This window comes from Salmo salar, chromosome ssa15, assembly GCF_905237065.1.
Source record: "Salmo salar chromosome ssa15, Ssal_v3.1, whole genome shotgun sequence".
In the NCBI taxonomy this organism is placed as follows: domain Eukaryota; kingdom Metazoa; phylum Chordata; class Actinopteri; order Salmoniformes; family Salmonidae; genus Salmo; species Salmo salar.
In genome coordinates, this window is record NC_059456.1 from 27,596,716 (window position 1) to 27,613,448 (window position 16,733).

Sequence of the window (16,733 nt, forward strand, 5' to 3'; positions counted from 1 at the left end):
TTATTCGCAAATGGAAGAAACACAAAAGAACTGTCAATCTCCCTCGGCCTGGGGCTCCATGCAAGATCTCACCTCGTGGAGTTGCAATGATCATGAGAATGGTGAGGAATCAGCCCAGAAGTACACGGGAGGATCTTGTCAATGATCTCAAGACAGCTGGGACCATAGTCACCAATAAAACAATTGGTAACACACTACGCCGTGAAGGACTGAAATCCTGCAACGCCCGCAAGGTCCCCCTGCTCAAGAAAGCACATATACATGCCCGTCTGAAGTTTGCCGATGAACATCTGAATGATTCAGAGGACAACTGGGTGAAAGTGTTGTGGTCAGATGAGACCAAAATGGAGCTCTTTGGCATCAACTCACCTCGCCGTGTTTGGTGGAGGAGGAATGCTGCCTATGACCCAAAGAACACCATCCCCACCGTCAAACATGGAGGTGGAAACATTATGCTTTGGGGGTGTTTTTCTGCTAAGGGGACAGGACAACTCCACCGCATCAAAGGGACGATGGACGGGGCCATGTACCGTCAAATCTTGGGTGAGAACCTCCTTCCCTCAGCCAGGGCATTGAAAATGGGTCGTGGTTGGGTATTCCAGCATGACAATGACCCAAAACACACGGCCAAGGCAACAAAGGAGTGGCTCAAGAAGAAGCACCTTAAGGTCCTGGAGTGGCCTAGCCAGTCTCCAGACCTTAATCCCATAGAAAATCTGGGGAGGGAGCTGAAGGTTCGAGTTGCCAAACGTCAGCCTCAAAACCTTAATGACTTGGAGAAGATCTGCAAAGAGGAGTGGGGCAAAATCCCTCCTGAGATGTGTGCAAATCTGGTGGCCAACTACAAGAAAAGTCTGACCTCTGTGATTGCCAACAAGGGTTTTGTCACCAAGTACTAAGTCATGTTTTGCAGAGGGGTCAAATACTTATTTCCCTCATTAAAATGCAAATAAATTTATAACATTTTTGCCATGCGTTTTTCTGGATTTTTTTGTTGTTATTCTGTCTCTCACTGTTCAAATAAACCTACCATTAAAATTATAGACTGATCATTTCTTTGTCAGTGGGCAAACGTACAAAACCAGCAGGGGATCAAATACTTTTTTCCCTCACTGTATATCTCTCTCTTTCTCTCTCTCTCTTTCTCTCTCTCTCTCTCTCTCTCTCTCTCTCTCTCTCTCTCTCTCTCTCTCTCTTTCTCTCTCTCTCTCTCTCTCTGTCTGTCTGTACTCCGTCTCACAAAGGTTCTCTGGAGCACGGTGCGTGTGCCGCTAATAACGTTGATGCTCTGCCAAGCCCAGCTGGTGGTGCCCGGCACAGGGCAGTGCGTGTCTTCTCTCCACAGTCGCTCACTTGAAAAGGCTCTACTCTGCCAACTGGGATCAGAGGACCCGCATCACAGGGACCTTAATGGCCGAAAAGAACCCTGTGTGAAGCTTATCTCGGTTTGGAGATCCAACACATCCACAACGCCGTTGTGTAGCCCGACAGTCCGAGAGCCACGGCGCGTGCGTTGCCATGGCAACCGGAGCGCAGCGTTCTATTTCCCTCAAAACTGTTGCTGCATGAGGGCCCAAGGCCTTGGATGGAAGGATGGAGGGAAGGAGAGTATTGGCCACAAAAGTGCCAGGGAGGGGCAGGGACTGCATTGAGTAGTGTTTAAACCCAGAATCTCCCAACCTCTCCTCTGCCTCCTCCCCCTCGAAACTTTGGAGGCAGTTTACTGCCAAAATCAATGTACAATATTTTGGCAGCAATCTACCTCAATACCAAATCCCCAGGTTGTTCCAGTCTAACGCGGCTAACAGGAGCGTGACCGTGTGGCTGTGACTGTGACTTCCTCCATCTTTTCTCTGTGGGTGGTACAACTTCCCTCCTTTTCCTCCTCCCCACCTCTCTCTCTACCTCTACCTCCCTCTCACTCCCCCTCCCTCCCTCCCTCCCTCCCTCCCTCCCTCCCTCCCTCCCTCCCTCCCTCCCTCCCTCCCTCCCTCCCTCCCTCCCTCCCTCCCTCCCTCCCTCCCTCTTGCTCCCCCCTCCCTCCCTCCCTCCCTCCCTCCCTCCCTCCCTCCCTCCCTCTCTCTCTCTCCCTCCCTCCTGCCATCTGTATGTACTGGGTGAGGCGCTAGCTGTTGCTCAGACTGACGTTACGAGGCTAACACACACACACACACACACACACACACACACACACACACACACACACACACACACACACACACACACACACACACACACACACACACACAGTAACGACTTAGGGAGGGAAAAGGAGCGATGTGAACTATATCGTGTTATGTGTAAATATACAATTTTGAGGAAGTAGCCAATGCAATGTGCTTGATTTGATGGTGCAGTTGCTAGGTTTTTATGTGGTTTTATTGTAGTCGTTTAGCCGCTAAGTATTTCACCTCGTTAGCGTGGTGGACTTGTCTGTGTTGTTTTTAAGGGGCACTAACAGTAGCTGGGGGATGAAGAATAATGTTGTATCATAATTCACCATACACACATATACAAGCACACACACGCACACATATGTGCATGTACACTGAGTTCCCTCCAACACACACGCACACACACACTCAAACACACACACACATACACACACACGCACATACACACACACTCCAACACACACACACACACACACACACACACACACACACACACACACGCTCACGCACACACACACACACACACACACACACACACACACACACACACACACACACACACACACACACACACACACACACACGTTGGTCTAATTGGTATCTCTGCTCTTATTATGCATTCATACGTGTCAGAAATATAAATATGTTTGTGCTTCTAGTCCAGGCTGAGTAGACACACAGTACACAAAGCTCATTATACTGCACTCATTCAGCCACTGTTGTAACAACCCAGGGAACTCAGTGTGATTATACAGTATACTGCATTAATTCAGACAATGTTGGACCAACCCAGGGAACTCAGTGTGATTATACAGTATACTGCATTCATTCAGACAATGTTGGACCAACCCAGGGAACTCAGTGTGATTATACAGTATACCGCATTCATTCAGTGGCCAGTATAGTGATGCAAACACTGCATGTTTTACCGACACTGACCGTAGACATCCTCCTCCTTCTATTCCAGTCTATCAATCGTCCATGACACCACAAGGTGACCCTGGGAGGGTGTTGTCTTGGCAACCGTCTGCTACACAACTATTGCCTGGTCACTGGATAGAGAGAAGCGCTAGAGATGCTTGACGGACCATAGAAACAAAATGTGACAGACACTCTGTATTGTGGAGAATGGAACAAAGATGTGCTCGGGATACTTTGGAAGATCATATAAGCTTGTTAAGTACAGTTCCTTTGGTTGGTTCCTAACTGACCGATTCCCTTCAAGATGTCCGATGCTACTTGCTCACATAATAGGAAGTGCTGCTGATTAGGAAGACCTTTACGATTCCAGTTCTATTCCATTTCTATTTCTCTTGCGGAATGCAAAATATATACCACTGAAAGGATGTTATATGCAAGGACCCAACCAAGAAAATGGGTACCATGTGCCTTTTATGTTTTTGAAATATTTGTATTGAACAGAGATGAATAATGAATAAAACAGTAGAACTGCTATCAAATGTGACATCCTATTTCTCATAAAGACAGTCCAACCAATAAACTACAGAAAAACAACTAATAATCTATAGCAAAACAACTAATAAACTACAGAAAAACAACTAATAATCTATAGCAAAACAACCAATAAACTACAGAAAAACAACTAATAAACTACAGAAAAACAACCAATAAACTACAGAAAAACAACTAATAAACTACAGAAAAACAACCAGTAAACTACAGAAAAACAACTAATAAACTATAGAAAAACAACTAATAAACTACAGAAAAACAACTAATAATCTACAGAAAAACAACCAATAAACTACAGAAAAACAACTAATAATCTATAGCAAAACAACTAATAAACTACAGAAAAACAACTAATAAACTACAGAAAAACAACCAATAAACTACAGAAAAACAACTAATAAACTACAGAAAAACAACTAATAAACTACAGAAAAACAACTAATAATCTACAGAAAAACAACTAATAAACTACAGAAAAACAACTAATAATCTATAGCAAAACAACTAATAAACTACAGAAAAACAACTAATAAACTACAGAAAAACAACTAATAATCTATAGCAAAACAACCAACAAACTACAGAAAAACAACTAATAAACTACAGAAAAACAACTAATAAACTACAGAAAAACAACCAATAAACTACAGAAAAACAACTAATAAACTACAGAAAAACAACTAATAATCTATAGCAAAACAACCAATAAACTACAGAAAAACAACTAATAAACTACAGAAAAACAACTAATAATCTATAGTAAAACAACTAATAATCTATAGCAAAACAACCAATAAACTACAGAAAAACAACTAATAAACTACAGCAAAACAACTAATAAACTACAGAAAAACAACTAATAATCTATAGCAAAACAACCAATAAACTACAGAAAAACAACTAATAAACTACAGAAAAACAACCAATAAACTACAGAAAAACAACTAATAAACTACAGAAAAACAACTAATAAACTACAGAAAAACAACTAATAAACTACAGAAAAACAACCAATAAACTACAGAAAAACAACCAATAAACTACAGAAAAACAACCAATAAACTACAGAAAAACAACTAATAAACTATAGCAAAACAACCAATAAACTACAGAAAAACAACTAATAAACTACAGAAAAACAACTAATAAACTACAGAAAAACAACTAATAAACTACAGAAAAACAACTAATAATCTACAGAAAAACAACCAATAAACTACAGAAAAACAACTAATAATCTATAGCAAAACAACCAATAAACTACAGAAAAACAACTAATAAACTACAGAAAAACAACTAATAAACTACAGAAAAACAACTAATAATCTATAGCAAAACAACCAATAAACTACAGAAAAACAACTAATAAACTACAGAAAAACAACTAATAATCTATAGCAAAACAACCAATAAACTACAGAAAAACAACTAATAATCTATAGCAAAACAACTAATAAACTACAGAAAAACAACTAATAATCTATAGCAAAACAACCAATAAACTACAGAAAAACAACTAATAAACTATAGCAAAACAACCAATAAACTACAGAAAAACAACTAATAAACTACAGAAAAACAACTAATAATCTATAGCAAAACAACCAATAAACTACAGAAAAACAACTAATAAACTACAGAAAAACAACTAATAATCTATAGTAAAACAACTAATAATCTATAGCAAAACAACCAATAAACTACAGAAAAACAACTAATAAACTACAGCAAAACAACTAATAAACTACAGAAAAACAACTAATAATCTATAGCAAAACAACCAATAAACTACAGAAAAACAACTAATAAACTACAGAAAAACAACTAATAAACTACAGAAAAACAACCAATAAACTACAGAAAAACAACCAATAAACTACAGAAAAACAACCAATAAACTACAGAAAAACAACCAATAAACTACAGAAAAACAACCAATAAACTACAGAAAAACAACTAATAAACTAAAGAAAAACAACTAATAAACTACAGAAAAACAACTAATAATCTACAGAAAAACAACTAATAAACTACAGAAAAACAACTAATAATCTATAGCAAAACAACTAATAAACTACAGAAAAACAACTAATAAACTACAGAAAAACAACTAATAATCTATAGCAAAACAACCAACAAACTACAGAAAAACAACTAATAAACTACAGAAAAACAACTAATAAACTACAGAAAAACAACCAATAAACTACAGAAAAACAACTAATAAACTACAGAAAAACAACTAATAATCTATAGCAAAACAACCAATAAACTACAGAAAAACAACTAATAAACTACAGAAAAACAACTAATAATCTATAGTAAAGCAACTAATAATCTATAGCAAAACAACCAATAAACTACAGAAAAACAACTAATAAACTACAGCAAAACAACTAATAAACTACAGAAAAACAACTAATAATCTATAGCAAAACAACCAATAAACTACAGAAAAACAACTAATAAACTACAGAAAAACAACCAATAAACTACAGAAAAACAACTAATAAACTACAGAAAAACAACTAATAAACTACAGAAAAACAACTAATAAACTACAGAAAAACAACCAATAAACTACAGAAAAACAACCAATAAACTACAGAAAAACAACCAATAAACTACAGAAAAACAACTAATAAACTATAGCAAAACAACCAATAAACTACAGAAAAACAACTAATAAACTACAGAAAAACAACTAATAAACTACAGAAAAACAACTAATAAACTACAGAAAAACAACTAATAAACTACAGAAAAACAACTAATAATCTACAGAAAAACAACCAATAAACTACAGAAAAACAACTAATAATCTATAGCAAAACAACCAATAAACTACAGAAAAACAACTAATAAACTACAGAAAAACAACTAATAAACTACAGAAAAACAACTAATAATCTATAGCAAAACAACCAATAAACTACAGAAAAACAACTAATAAACTACAGAAAAACAACTAATAATCTATAGCAAAACAACCAATAAACTACAGAAAAACAACTAATAATCTATAGCAAAACAACTAATAAACTACAGAAAAACAACTAATAATCTATAGCAAAACAACCAATAAACTACAGAAAAACAACTAATAAACTATAGCAAAACAACCAATAAACTACAGAAAAACAACTAATAAACTACAGAAAAACAACTAATAATCTATAGCAAAACAACCAATAAACTACAGAAAAACAACTAATAAACTACAGAAAAACAACTAATAATCTATAGTAAAACAACTAATAATCTATAGCAAAACAACCAATAAACTACAGAAAAACAACTAATAAACTACAGCAAAACAACTAATAAACTACAGAAAAACAACTAATAATCTATAGCAAAACAACCAATAAACTACAGAAAAACAACTAATAAACTACAGAAAAACAACCAATAAACTACAGAAAAACAACTAATAAACTACAGAAAAACAACTAATAAACTACAGAAAAACAACTAATAAACTACAGAAAAACAACCAATAAACTACAGAAAAACAACCAATAAACTACAGAAAAACAACTAATAATCTATAGCAAAACAACCAATAAACTACAGAAAAACAACCAATAAACTACAGAAAAACAACTAATAAACTACAGCAAAACAACTAATAAACTACAGAAAAACAACTAATAAACTACAGAAAAACAACTAATAAACTACAGCAAAACAACTAATAAACTACAGAAAAACAACTAATAAACTACAGAAAAATATTTTCAAACAAAACAAGAGCGTGATTTTCTTTCAAGTGCCAACAGGTTTCTCCCCCCAACACTTCAGCGAGCAGGCCTTTCTAATCGACCTGGCCCGGGTATCCTGGAAGGATATTAACCTCATCCTGTCAGTAGAGGATGCCTGGTTGCTCTTGCTCTTTAAAAGTGCCTTCCTCACCATCTTAAATAAGCATGCCCCATTCAAAAAATGTAGAACTAGGAACAGATATAGTCCTTGGTTCTCTCCAGACCTGACTGCCCTTGACCAGCACAAAAACATCCTGTGGCATTCTGCATTAGTATCGAATAGCCCCCGTGATATGCAACTTTTCAGGGAAGTTATTAAGAACCAATATACACAGGCAGTTAGGAAAGCTAAGGCTAGCTTTTTCAAGCAGAAATTTGCATCCTGTAGCACAAACTCAAAAAATTTCTGGGACACTGTAAAGTCCATGGAGAATAAGAGCACCTCCTCCCAGCTGCCCACTGCACTGAGGCTAGGAAACACTGTCACCACCGATAAATCCACTATAATTGAGAATTTCAATAAGCATTTTTCTACGGCTAGCCATGCTTTCCACCTGGCTACGCCTACCCCGGTCAACAGCCCTGCACCCCCACAGCAAGCCTCCCCCATTTTTCCTTCACCCAAATCCAGATAGCTGATGTTCTGAAAGAGCTGCAAAATCTGGACCCCTACAAATCAGCTGGGCTAGACAATCTGGACCCTTTCTTTCTAAAATGATCTGCCGAAATTGTTGCAACCCCTATTACTAGCCTGTTCAACCTCTCTTTCGTATAGTCTGAGATTCCCAAAGATTGGAAAGCTGCCGTGGTCATCCCCCTCTTCAAAGGGTGAGACACTCTAGACCCAAACTGCTACAGACCTATATCTATACTACCCTGCCTTTCTAAGGTCTTCCAAAGCCAAGTTAACAAACAGATTACAGACCATTTCGAATCCCACCGTACCTTCTCCGCTATGCAATCTGGTTTCAGAGCTGGTCGTGGGTGCACCTCAGCCACGCTCAAGGTCCTAAACAATATCATAACTGCCATCGATAAGAGACAATACTGTGCAGCCGTATTCATCGACCTGGCCAAGGCTTTCGACTCTGTCAATCACCGCATTCTTATCGGCAGACTCAACAGCCTTGGTTTCTCAAATGATTGCCTCGCCTGGTTCACCAACTACTTCTCTGACAAAGTTCAGTGTCAAATCGGAGGGCCTGTTGTCCGGACCTCTGGCAGTCTCTATGGGGGTGCCACAGGGTTCAATTCTTGGGCCGACTCTCTTCTCTGTATACATCACTGAGGTCGCTCTTGCTGCTGGTGATTCTCTGATCTACCTCTACGCAGACGACACCATTCTGTATACTTCTGGCCCTTCTTTGGACACTGTGTTAACTAACCTCCAGACGAGCTTCAGCCCCGCCTTATCTCAGCTCACTGGTCACCATAGCAGCACCCACCCGTAGCACGCGCTCCAGCAGGTATATCTCACTGGTCACCCCCAAAGCCAATTGTTCCTTTGGCCGCCTTTCCTTCCAGTCCACTGCTGCCAATGACTGGAACAAACTACAAAAATCACTGAAGCTGGAGACACATATCTCCCTCACTAGCTTTAAGCACCAGCTGCCAGAGCAGCTCACAGATCACTGCACCTGTACATAGCCCATCTGTAAATAGCTCATCCAACTACCTCATCCCCATACTGTATTTATTTATTTATCTTGCTCCTTTGCACCCCAGTATCTCTACTTGCACATTCATCTTCTGCACATCTACCATTCCAGTGTAATTGCTATATTGTAATTACTTCGCCACCGTGGCCTATTTATTGCCTTACCTCCCTTAACTTACCTCATTTGCACTCACTGTATATAGACTTTTTTTCTACTGTATTATTGACTGTATGTTTGTGTATTCCATGTGTAACTCTGTGTTGTTGTATGTGTCGAACTGCTTTGCTTTATCTTGGCCAGGTCGCAGTTGTAAATGAGAACTTTTTCTCAACTAGCCTACTTGGTTAAATAAAGGTGAAATAAAAAATAAAAAAGTAAAACAAAAATGATATCATTACCATACTATTTGAATAATTTCGATAATTTTTCATCCTCATATTTTCTCATTTATTTTATTAAATTAGATCATCTGAAGGGAGAAGAGCATTATGGGCTGCGTCCCATATTTAGTGTCTACTTTTGGCCGCTACTTAGGAACAATATAGGGAATAGGATGCCATTTGGGCCGCGGACATGGTGGGATACAGTATATCACTGTTGAATATATCACTGGCTTATAAATAGAACACCCTAATGAAGTAATTTATCAAGCCTGGTACAGAGCCCATTGGACATTAATATTTATTATTTAGCAGAAGTTTTAGTCTGGTGCGATATGACAATATGCGCTATGCCTAATTAATCAATCCATGAATTTACAGAATAAAAAAAATGGAAAAACATCCAACATATAACCTCTTTGTGCATGTCATTCATCTTTGCATACATGAATAACAGCATTGTTGTTTTGTCTCGTGTCTAAGCCTAGGGGAATTGAAAGAAAACGTGCCATTGTATTAAGGGGTGGTGGTATGTGACAATAGGGCTTTCTCTGGCAAGACATCAGAGCAGATTGCTACACCAAATGAATGCAGTTAACTGTGCATTGGGTTATAAGATTTAAAAGACTTATAGGGCCTACAGTGTCTTTGCTTTTTAGACAGTGTTTGACATGCATGTACTCCTAATAAGGGGTTACAGCTTCCATGTAGAACAGAACTACAGTAGGGCATGCCATCATATGACGCCTTGTGCATTTCAATTCATTAGCATATATGGCATTGTGTCTGACATTGTGTTACTGCTTTTTCTCATTGCATCTGTCTCTGTGAAGATTCACCATGGATCTGCTGCCATCTTATATCCAGACAGAGGAAACAGACAGGAAAGAGACACAAAACAGAAAAACACAGACATACATCTCCCTGGAGACTTCGTATCGTCCCTGCGAAATTAAATAATTGGCTGTTTCAGACAAATGGATACAGAGAGAGACCTTGAATGACCATGCCTGAGCTCCACTTATGTTTTTTCACTTTCAAATCACCTCATCGTCGCTGGCTTTTTTGGACGGCTCCCCAGAAAAAAGCAGAGGCCATCATTTCCGTCCAATTTGCTCTCTCGCTCTCTCTCCGCACACTGACAGATTGTCATATTTTGGCAGGGTTCCCGGCGGATAGAGGGAGAGAGGAGGCGAGTGAAGGAGTGCAGAGAAAGGGCCATTACCATCCACACAGTCTCATTAGAGAGCATTTAGACCCAGGAACTCCAGGCTCAAAGCTCCAGACATTGGGCTACTGCCCAGCCTCGATGCCATCCCAGAGAGCATCTCACCTGGGCGCAAAGCCCCGGCCATCCTGCCCTGTTACCCAGTAACTATTTCGTTACATTTGTATTTTGTACATTTCATTGCTTCATGAATCATGTCATGGATATAAAATTGACCACTTCATACACGATGGCTTAAAATCTGTCTGTACTAGAAAGATCACAACACATGATAAATGTAGCAATATAATTTACAACGTCCTATCGATTCGGTCATTGAGACACTAGGGTGATAAAGCATGTTTGTTTGTGCATGCAGAGCATAAGGAAGATTTAGCCGTTTCAACCATACCGTCATGAATCCCTCCAGTAGGCCCGAGTCCGGTTTGGGCGGGGCTTGTAGGCGTTCCATGGACCATTTCTCGATGATCGACGACACCTGAGAGTTTTCCGTGTTTAGGATCCGGAAACCCGTCATGTTGACTCCGCTGTACCGATACGGCTCCATATCCAGGGCGAAAAGGTCCTAAAATAACAAAAATTGCTATGTTCATGCTTTCATATGTTATAAAAAACATAATAAACATGTCATAAACATGTAACAAGCACTTCATTAGTGTAGTATGGTATTACTGATTCTATATAGGGATTGTGTCCGTAGATTGAGATGCAAGGAGATCATTTATTGCCCATCATTGATTATAGAGTGCTGACCGCACACCTGTTCTCACGCTAAATGAAAACTGCGTTCGGAAGCCAGATTTAATGGTGAGAGAGATTAACGGGGTACGTTCTGAAGTATTTTCAGGAGGCATTTCATCTAGTTCGCCGAGGCAGTGGACTAGATTAAGCTAACGTTTTCAAGGTTACCAGGCAGGGCCTTGGTGCGAGGCCACACGTCTGGCTTATGAAGGCAGACGTCTATGGGTTGTATAAGTGTACACTCCTCTAAGGGCAAAACAAGCCCCTGGATACCAGTTGTATTGCAGCATTGGCCAGCACTACCGCCACTTCCTTGCCAAACTGACCTATGTTGTTGGAACAGGCAGGAGCCCAGGCTAACAAGAAACAGCATGCCTCTGAAACAGCTCTACCTTCGATGCTCTATTTCCTGTTTGCCCATAACAACAGATTTAGGTTCAGTCTTTCTCAAACCTTGTCCTAACCTTATCTATAATGTTCCAAACAGCACAAAAGGCACAGTTGTTGGGTCATATTGTACTGAGACGGTAATAGCCTCGTACTGTCTGAGCTGTTATGTACGCTCTGAATCTCTCATTCTCTCTCTCTCCATCCAGGAAAGACAGGCTTTTCATCCAGTGAGAACAGCAGGACTCTTTGTAGTGGATGGATCAAAATAACTTTGGAGGACTTAAATCACCGCCCTGAGTCAGAATAGACGAGCATATCGAACAGCTTTATTTTGTTTGTGATCAAAACTCTTACAGGCTTTTGGACAACAGATTGGGGAAGGGTAGAGAATGGCTAAGCATCGTTTATAGAGGAAACAAAAGTCTAGACTGATACGTAGACAGCTATAATCTTTTTCAACCCTGGAATAGATACTGTCTTTAAAGGGTTTTGTCTATAAATGTTTTTGACATTTATAAACAGTATCTTCAATAACACATTATAGATGTATTAATTGCCACCAGGACCAAGTATTTAAGTGGCAATATAAAGAATATGATTATGTGATATCTACTGTAAGGTGTCCATATTAAGACAGCATCACGCATCTGCAACTTTCATGGATACCTTCCTAATATGAACAACGTATTGATCAGGAAGAAAACTCAGTATAGACGGGTTAGCTGACAACGTCACAAATACGATGAGCACACTTCAATGGGGCAGAAGTCCATGTGTTGTTGTGATCTTGAATGGCCAGATATATAGTAACAATGACAAGAAGCTGCCATGTCAGGATTCGTAGGTGGCTCATTTCGCCTAGTTTCATCTTGTTCTTGATACCATGTCTTATTTTGGGGTGTTTTGATTGATGTCACGTCTAGGCTAATATGGCAAAAAAATTGCTAGCTAGCTAACCAACAACTGTAACAATGTATTTGAGCGATAACAAGTGCTCATTGTGCAAATGTATTTATGTTTTCAAGAACATTGGATATGAAATACAGTTTAAATGTTGTCAACAATTGAAGCCAATCCAGTCTGTTTTGCCCCATAGATTTTGTTGCTAAACAACCAACCCGTCTATAACTGTAAGGTGCTGGTAAACGTACCAGGGTGGTGAAGATGTAGTGGTAGTACTCGGTCATCATTCCCATGGCTAGAGCCTGTGGGGAAACAACAATACTGACTATGGTCATAGTGCCAACACAAATATACAGCATGTGTAAGTGCAGAGTAGACAAACATTTTTTTGGACCAAATTACTTTAGATAAGACAATATGCTAAACACATTTGGGGAATATCCTATTAACGTTTTATGTATTTTTTTTGGGCAACACACAGAGCAGATAATCAGAGCAATTTTTCAGAGTCATGATTCAGCACGCCTTTGTGGTGGATGTTTCACATTAAGAGGCCATGTTGGTGGCCATGCTGTATATAATTAGTAAACTGAACACGTCATCTACTCTGCCCGAGAACTGCTATTTTGGTGACAGATATGCACACTTCTCATTAAGAATGTGGCTTAATCATAATGTCTCAAACATGCCTGCGATCTGAGGCAGAGTTGCTAATTAAAACTTTATTGTGGCATAGAGCATCCATTATGGAAGACCAGTAATAGAACTCTAATATTCTAAAAGGAGATGAACGAGGAAAATTAAATATCCAAATGAGTCGGTTGCAGATAAAAAGGAATTGAATTACCAAAGGAATTGAATGACGGTGCTGGACCTTAAACCAAAGTATAAATAATAACTATTCAATGAGTGACTCATTATTCTGGAGATAATTCATATAAAGAAATCTAACAAAGTCTAAGAATAACAAAGTACAACATGTCTCTTGCCTAACTGACCTGTTTCAGGATCCAGGCAGCCATTTCATGGCCGCAGTCAAAGATCACGTGGAATTCCTTTGCTTTCTTCATCTCTTTCAGAAGTGGCTTGGCGTCCTTGGTCTCCGCCGGCAACTGTCGGATCTTCAAACGAATGTTGTATCGGGATGGCGCCTTGATCAGCTCCTGCAACCGAATAAGACCTACAGACCAAAAATGTACACCTTATACAAGAGTGGCAGGAATTTGAAAAATGTGTATGCAATGGAAATGAATAAAAGCGCGGCATTGGTAAGCCATACAGTTCAGATACAACCCAGCAGAATTGGTTCTGTGAACATTCCCAGAACATTCATTAGGTTGCCCCAACAGTTCGAAAAACACAAAAACTGTCCAGTTGTGCTGATGGTTATGCAATGTTTGTATAAAATATTATCTTGATGTTGCAAGAACCATACCAGAACAAATGTTGTTATTACATTACTTGGAAACCTAAAAACAACCTTAGGGGAATGTTCTGTGGTGGTAGTTACAGATGTTGTGCACAACATTGTAGTGAATGTTAGGAGAACATTCCAAGGATATATAAAAATTAAAAATAAAAACATTTTGTCATCAAAAGCATTATTTGAATGTTTTTGGGATGTTATCATCCTAATGTTAGATAAAACCATAACTAGAACTTAATATGAATGTTAGCTAATGTCCTGTGAATGTTCCCGGTTTGCTGGGAAGTCTTTTCAGTGAAAAAGCCCAAATACATGGCTCTCTATTCCATAATTGATCTGATTCTCCCACTCCCACTTGCCCTCTCCCACTTGTATTCTGACTCTTCTGATCACAGAAAAATCATTAAATCATGTCAATGGGAAACTTGCAACATTTTATTTTGAGGCAAGTCAGAATACCTCCCATGATACAGTTCTGCAGAACCTCCAACAGAGCTCTTCACCAACTCAACGCAAACGACAAAAAGCACTTTATTTACTCCAGCACCTTAAAAATGCAAATTCATACAGTACTCTCTACTCTAGAGTGGAATGACTTAAATCTGATAGAGAATGGATTGACTCTGGCTTTCCCCACACTATCTCTCTCCTTCCCAAGGTTCTGTTCTGATGGGAGCCTCTGTTTGCCTGACCACTACCCCCTAGGGAATGTAAACATACCACCTTTTCATATTGAGACACAAACTCCAACTTTCCATTTTCCACCAGCACTCCGTTAGAAATGTCTCAGAGGGACGATCTGAGATTACAACGAGTTTCTCCCCTCTCTACCGAGGACTTCTGAGGACTTGGCTCAGTCCTCCTTGGAGGACTTCTCCACCGAGGACTTCTGAGCCGTGGAATGAATGAAGGCTGGATTGATGGTAGAAATTATTACTTGTCATTGTTGTAGAAATGGATGGGTGTAGGAGGGAGAGAAGAAGAAGGTTTTTTTAAGAAGCACGTTAGGACTGCTCAGCCCCTTTTTCTTTGGGACAAAGTGCTGTGTGAGCAATTGAATGGTTTTACTGTGAGTCAGGACGATTCTCCCTTGGGAGTTTTATAAGGATTGCTGCAAAGTAGGAATGAGGAATGTCTCCTCGCATGTTGGAAGTACAGTCGTGGCCAAAAGTTTTGAGAATGACACAAATATAAATTTTCACAAAGTCTGTTGCCTCAGTTTGTATGATGCCAATTTGCATATACTCCATGAATGTTATAAAGAGTGATCAGATGAATTGCAATTAATTGCAAAGTCCGTCTTTGCCATGCAAATGAACTGAATCTCAAAACAATTATTCCACTGCATTTCAGCCCTGCCACAAAAGAACCAGCTGACATCATGTCAGTGATTCCCTCGTTAACACAGGTGTGAGTGTTGACGAGGACAATTCTGGAGATCACTCTGTCATGCTGATTGAGTTCGAATAACAGACTGGAAACTTCAAAAGGAGGGTGGTGCTTGGAATCATTGTTCTTCCTCTGTCAACCATGGTTACCTGCAAGGAAACACGTGCCGTCATCATTGCTTTGCACAAAAAGGGCTTCACAGGCAAGGATATTGCTGCCAGTAAGATTGCACCTAAATCAACCATTTATCGGATCATCAAGAACTTCAAGGAGAGTGGTTCAATTGTTGTGAAGAAGGCTTCAGGGTGCCCAAGAAAGTCCAGCAAGCGCCAGGACCGTCTCCTAAAGTTGATTCAGCTGCAGGATCTGGGCACCACCAGTACAGAGCTTGCTCAGGAATGGCAGCAGGCAGGTGTGAGTGCATCTGCAAAGACTTTTGGAGGATGGCCTGGTGTCAAGAAGGGCAGCAAAGAAGCCACTTCTCTCCAGGAAAAACATCAGGGACAGACTGATATTCTGCAAAGGGTACAGGGATTGGATTGCTGAGGACTGGGGTAAAGTCATTTTCTATGATGAATGCCCTTTCCGATTGTTTGGGGCATCCGGAAAAAAGCTTGTCCGGAGAAGACAAGGTGAGCGCTACCATCAGTCCTGTGTCATGCCAACAGTAAAGCATCCTGAGACCATTCATGTGTGGGGTTGCTTCTCAGCCAAGGGAGTGGGCTCACTCACAATTTTGCCTAAGAACACAGCCATGAATAAAGAATGGTACCAACACATCCCCCGAGAGCAACTTCTCCCAACCATCCAGGAACAGTTTGGTGACGAACAAGGCCTTTTCCAGCATGATGGAGCACCTTGCCATTAGGCAAAAGTGATAACTAAGTGGCTCGGGGAACAAAACATTGATATTTTGGGTCCATGGTCAGGAAACTCCCCAGACCTTAATCCCATTGAGAACTTGTGGTCAATCCTCAAGAGGCGGGTGGACAAACAAAAACCCACAAATTCTGACAAGCTCCAAGCATTGATTATGCAAGAATGGGCTGCCATCAGTCAGGATGTGGCCCAGAAGTTAATTGACAGCATGCCAGGGTGGATTGCAGAGGTCTTGAAAAAGAAGGGTCAACACTGCAAATACTGAGTATTTGCAACAACTTCATGTAATTGTCAATAAAAGCCTTTGACGCTTATGAAATGCTTGTAA

At 39.6% G+C, this 16,733-nt stretch overlaps 1 protein-coding gene across 1 annotated transcript in view; it reads right to left on the reverse strand.

Annotated features, from left to right (window-relative positions):
* LOC106571163 (glutamate receptor ionotropic, kainate 2) overlaps positions 1–16,733 on the reverse strand; it is a 171,613-nt gene that overhangs the window by 90,302 nt on the left and 64,578 nt on the right. Inside the window, exons 5-7 of the mRNA XM_045695592.1 lie at positions 13,710–13,891; positions 12,960–13,013; positions 11,069–11,242 (exon numbers count right to left, since the gene is read on the reverse strand). Of these exons, the coding sequence (XP_045551548.1) occupies positions 11,069–11,242; positions 12,960–13,013; positions 13,710–13,891 (410 nt within the window). The remainder of the gene's footprint in view (positions 1–11,068; positions 11,243–12,959; positions 13,014–13,709; positions 13,892–16,733) is intronic.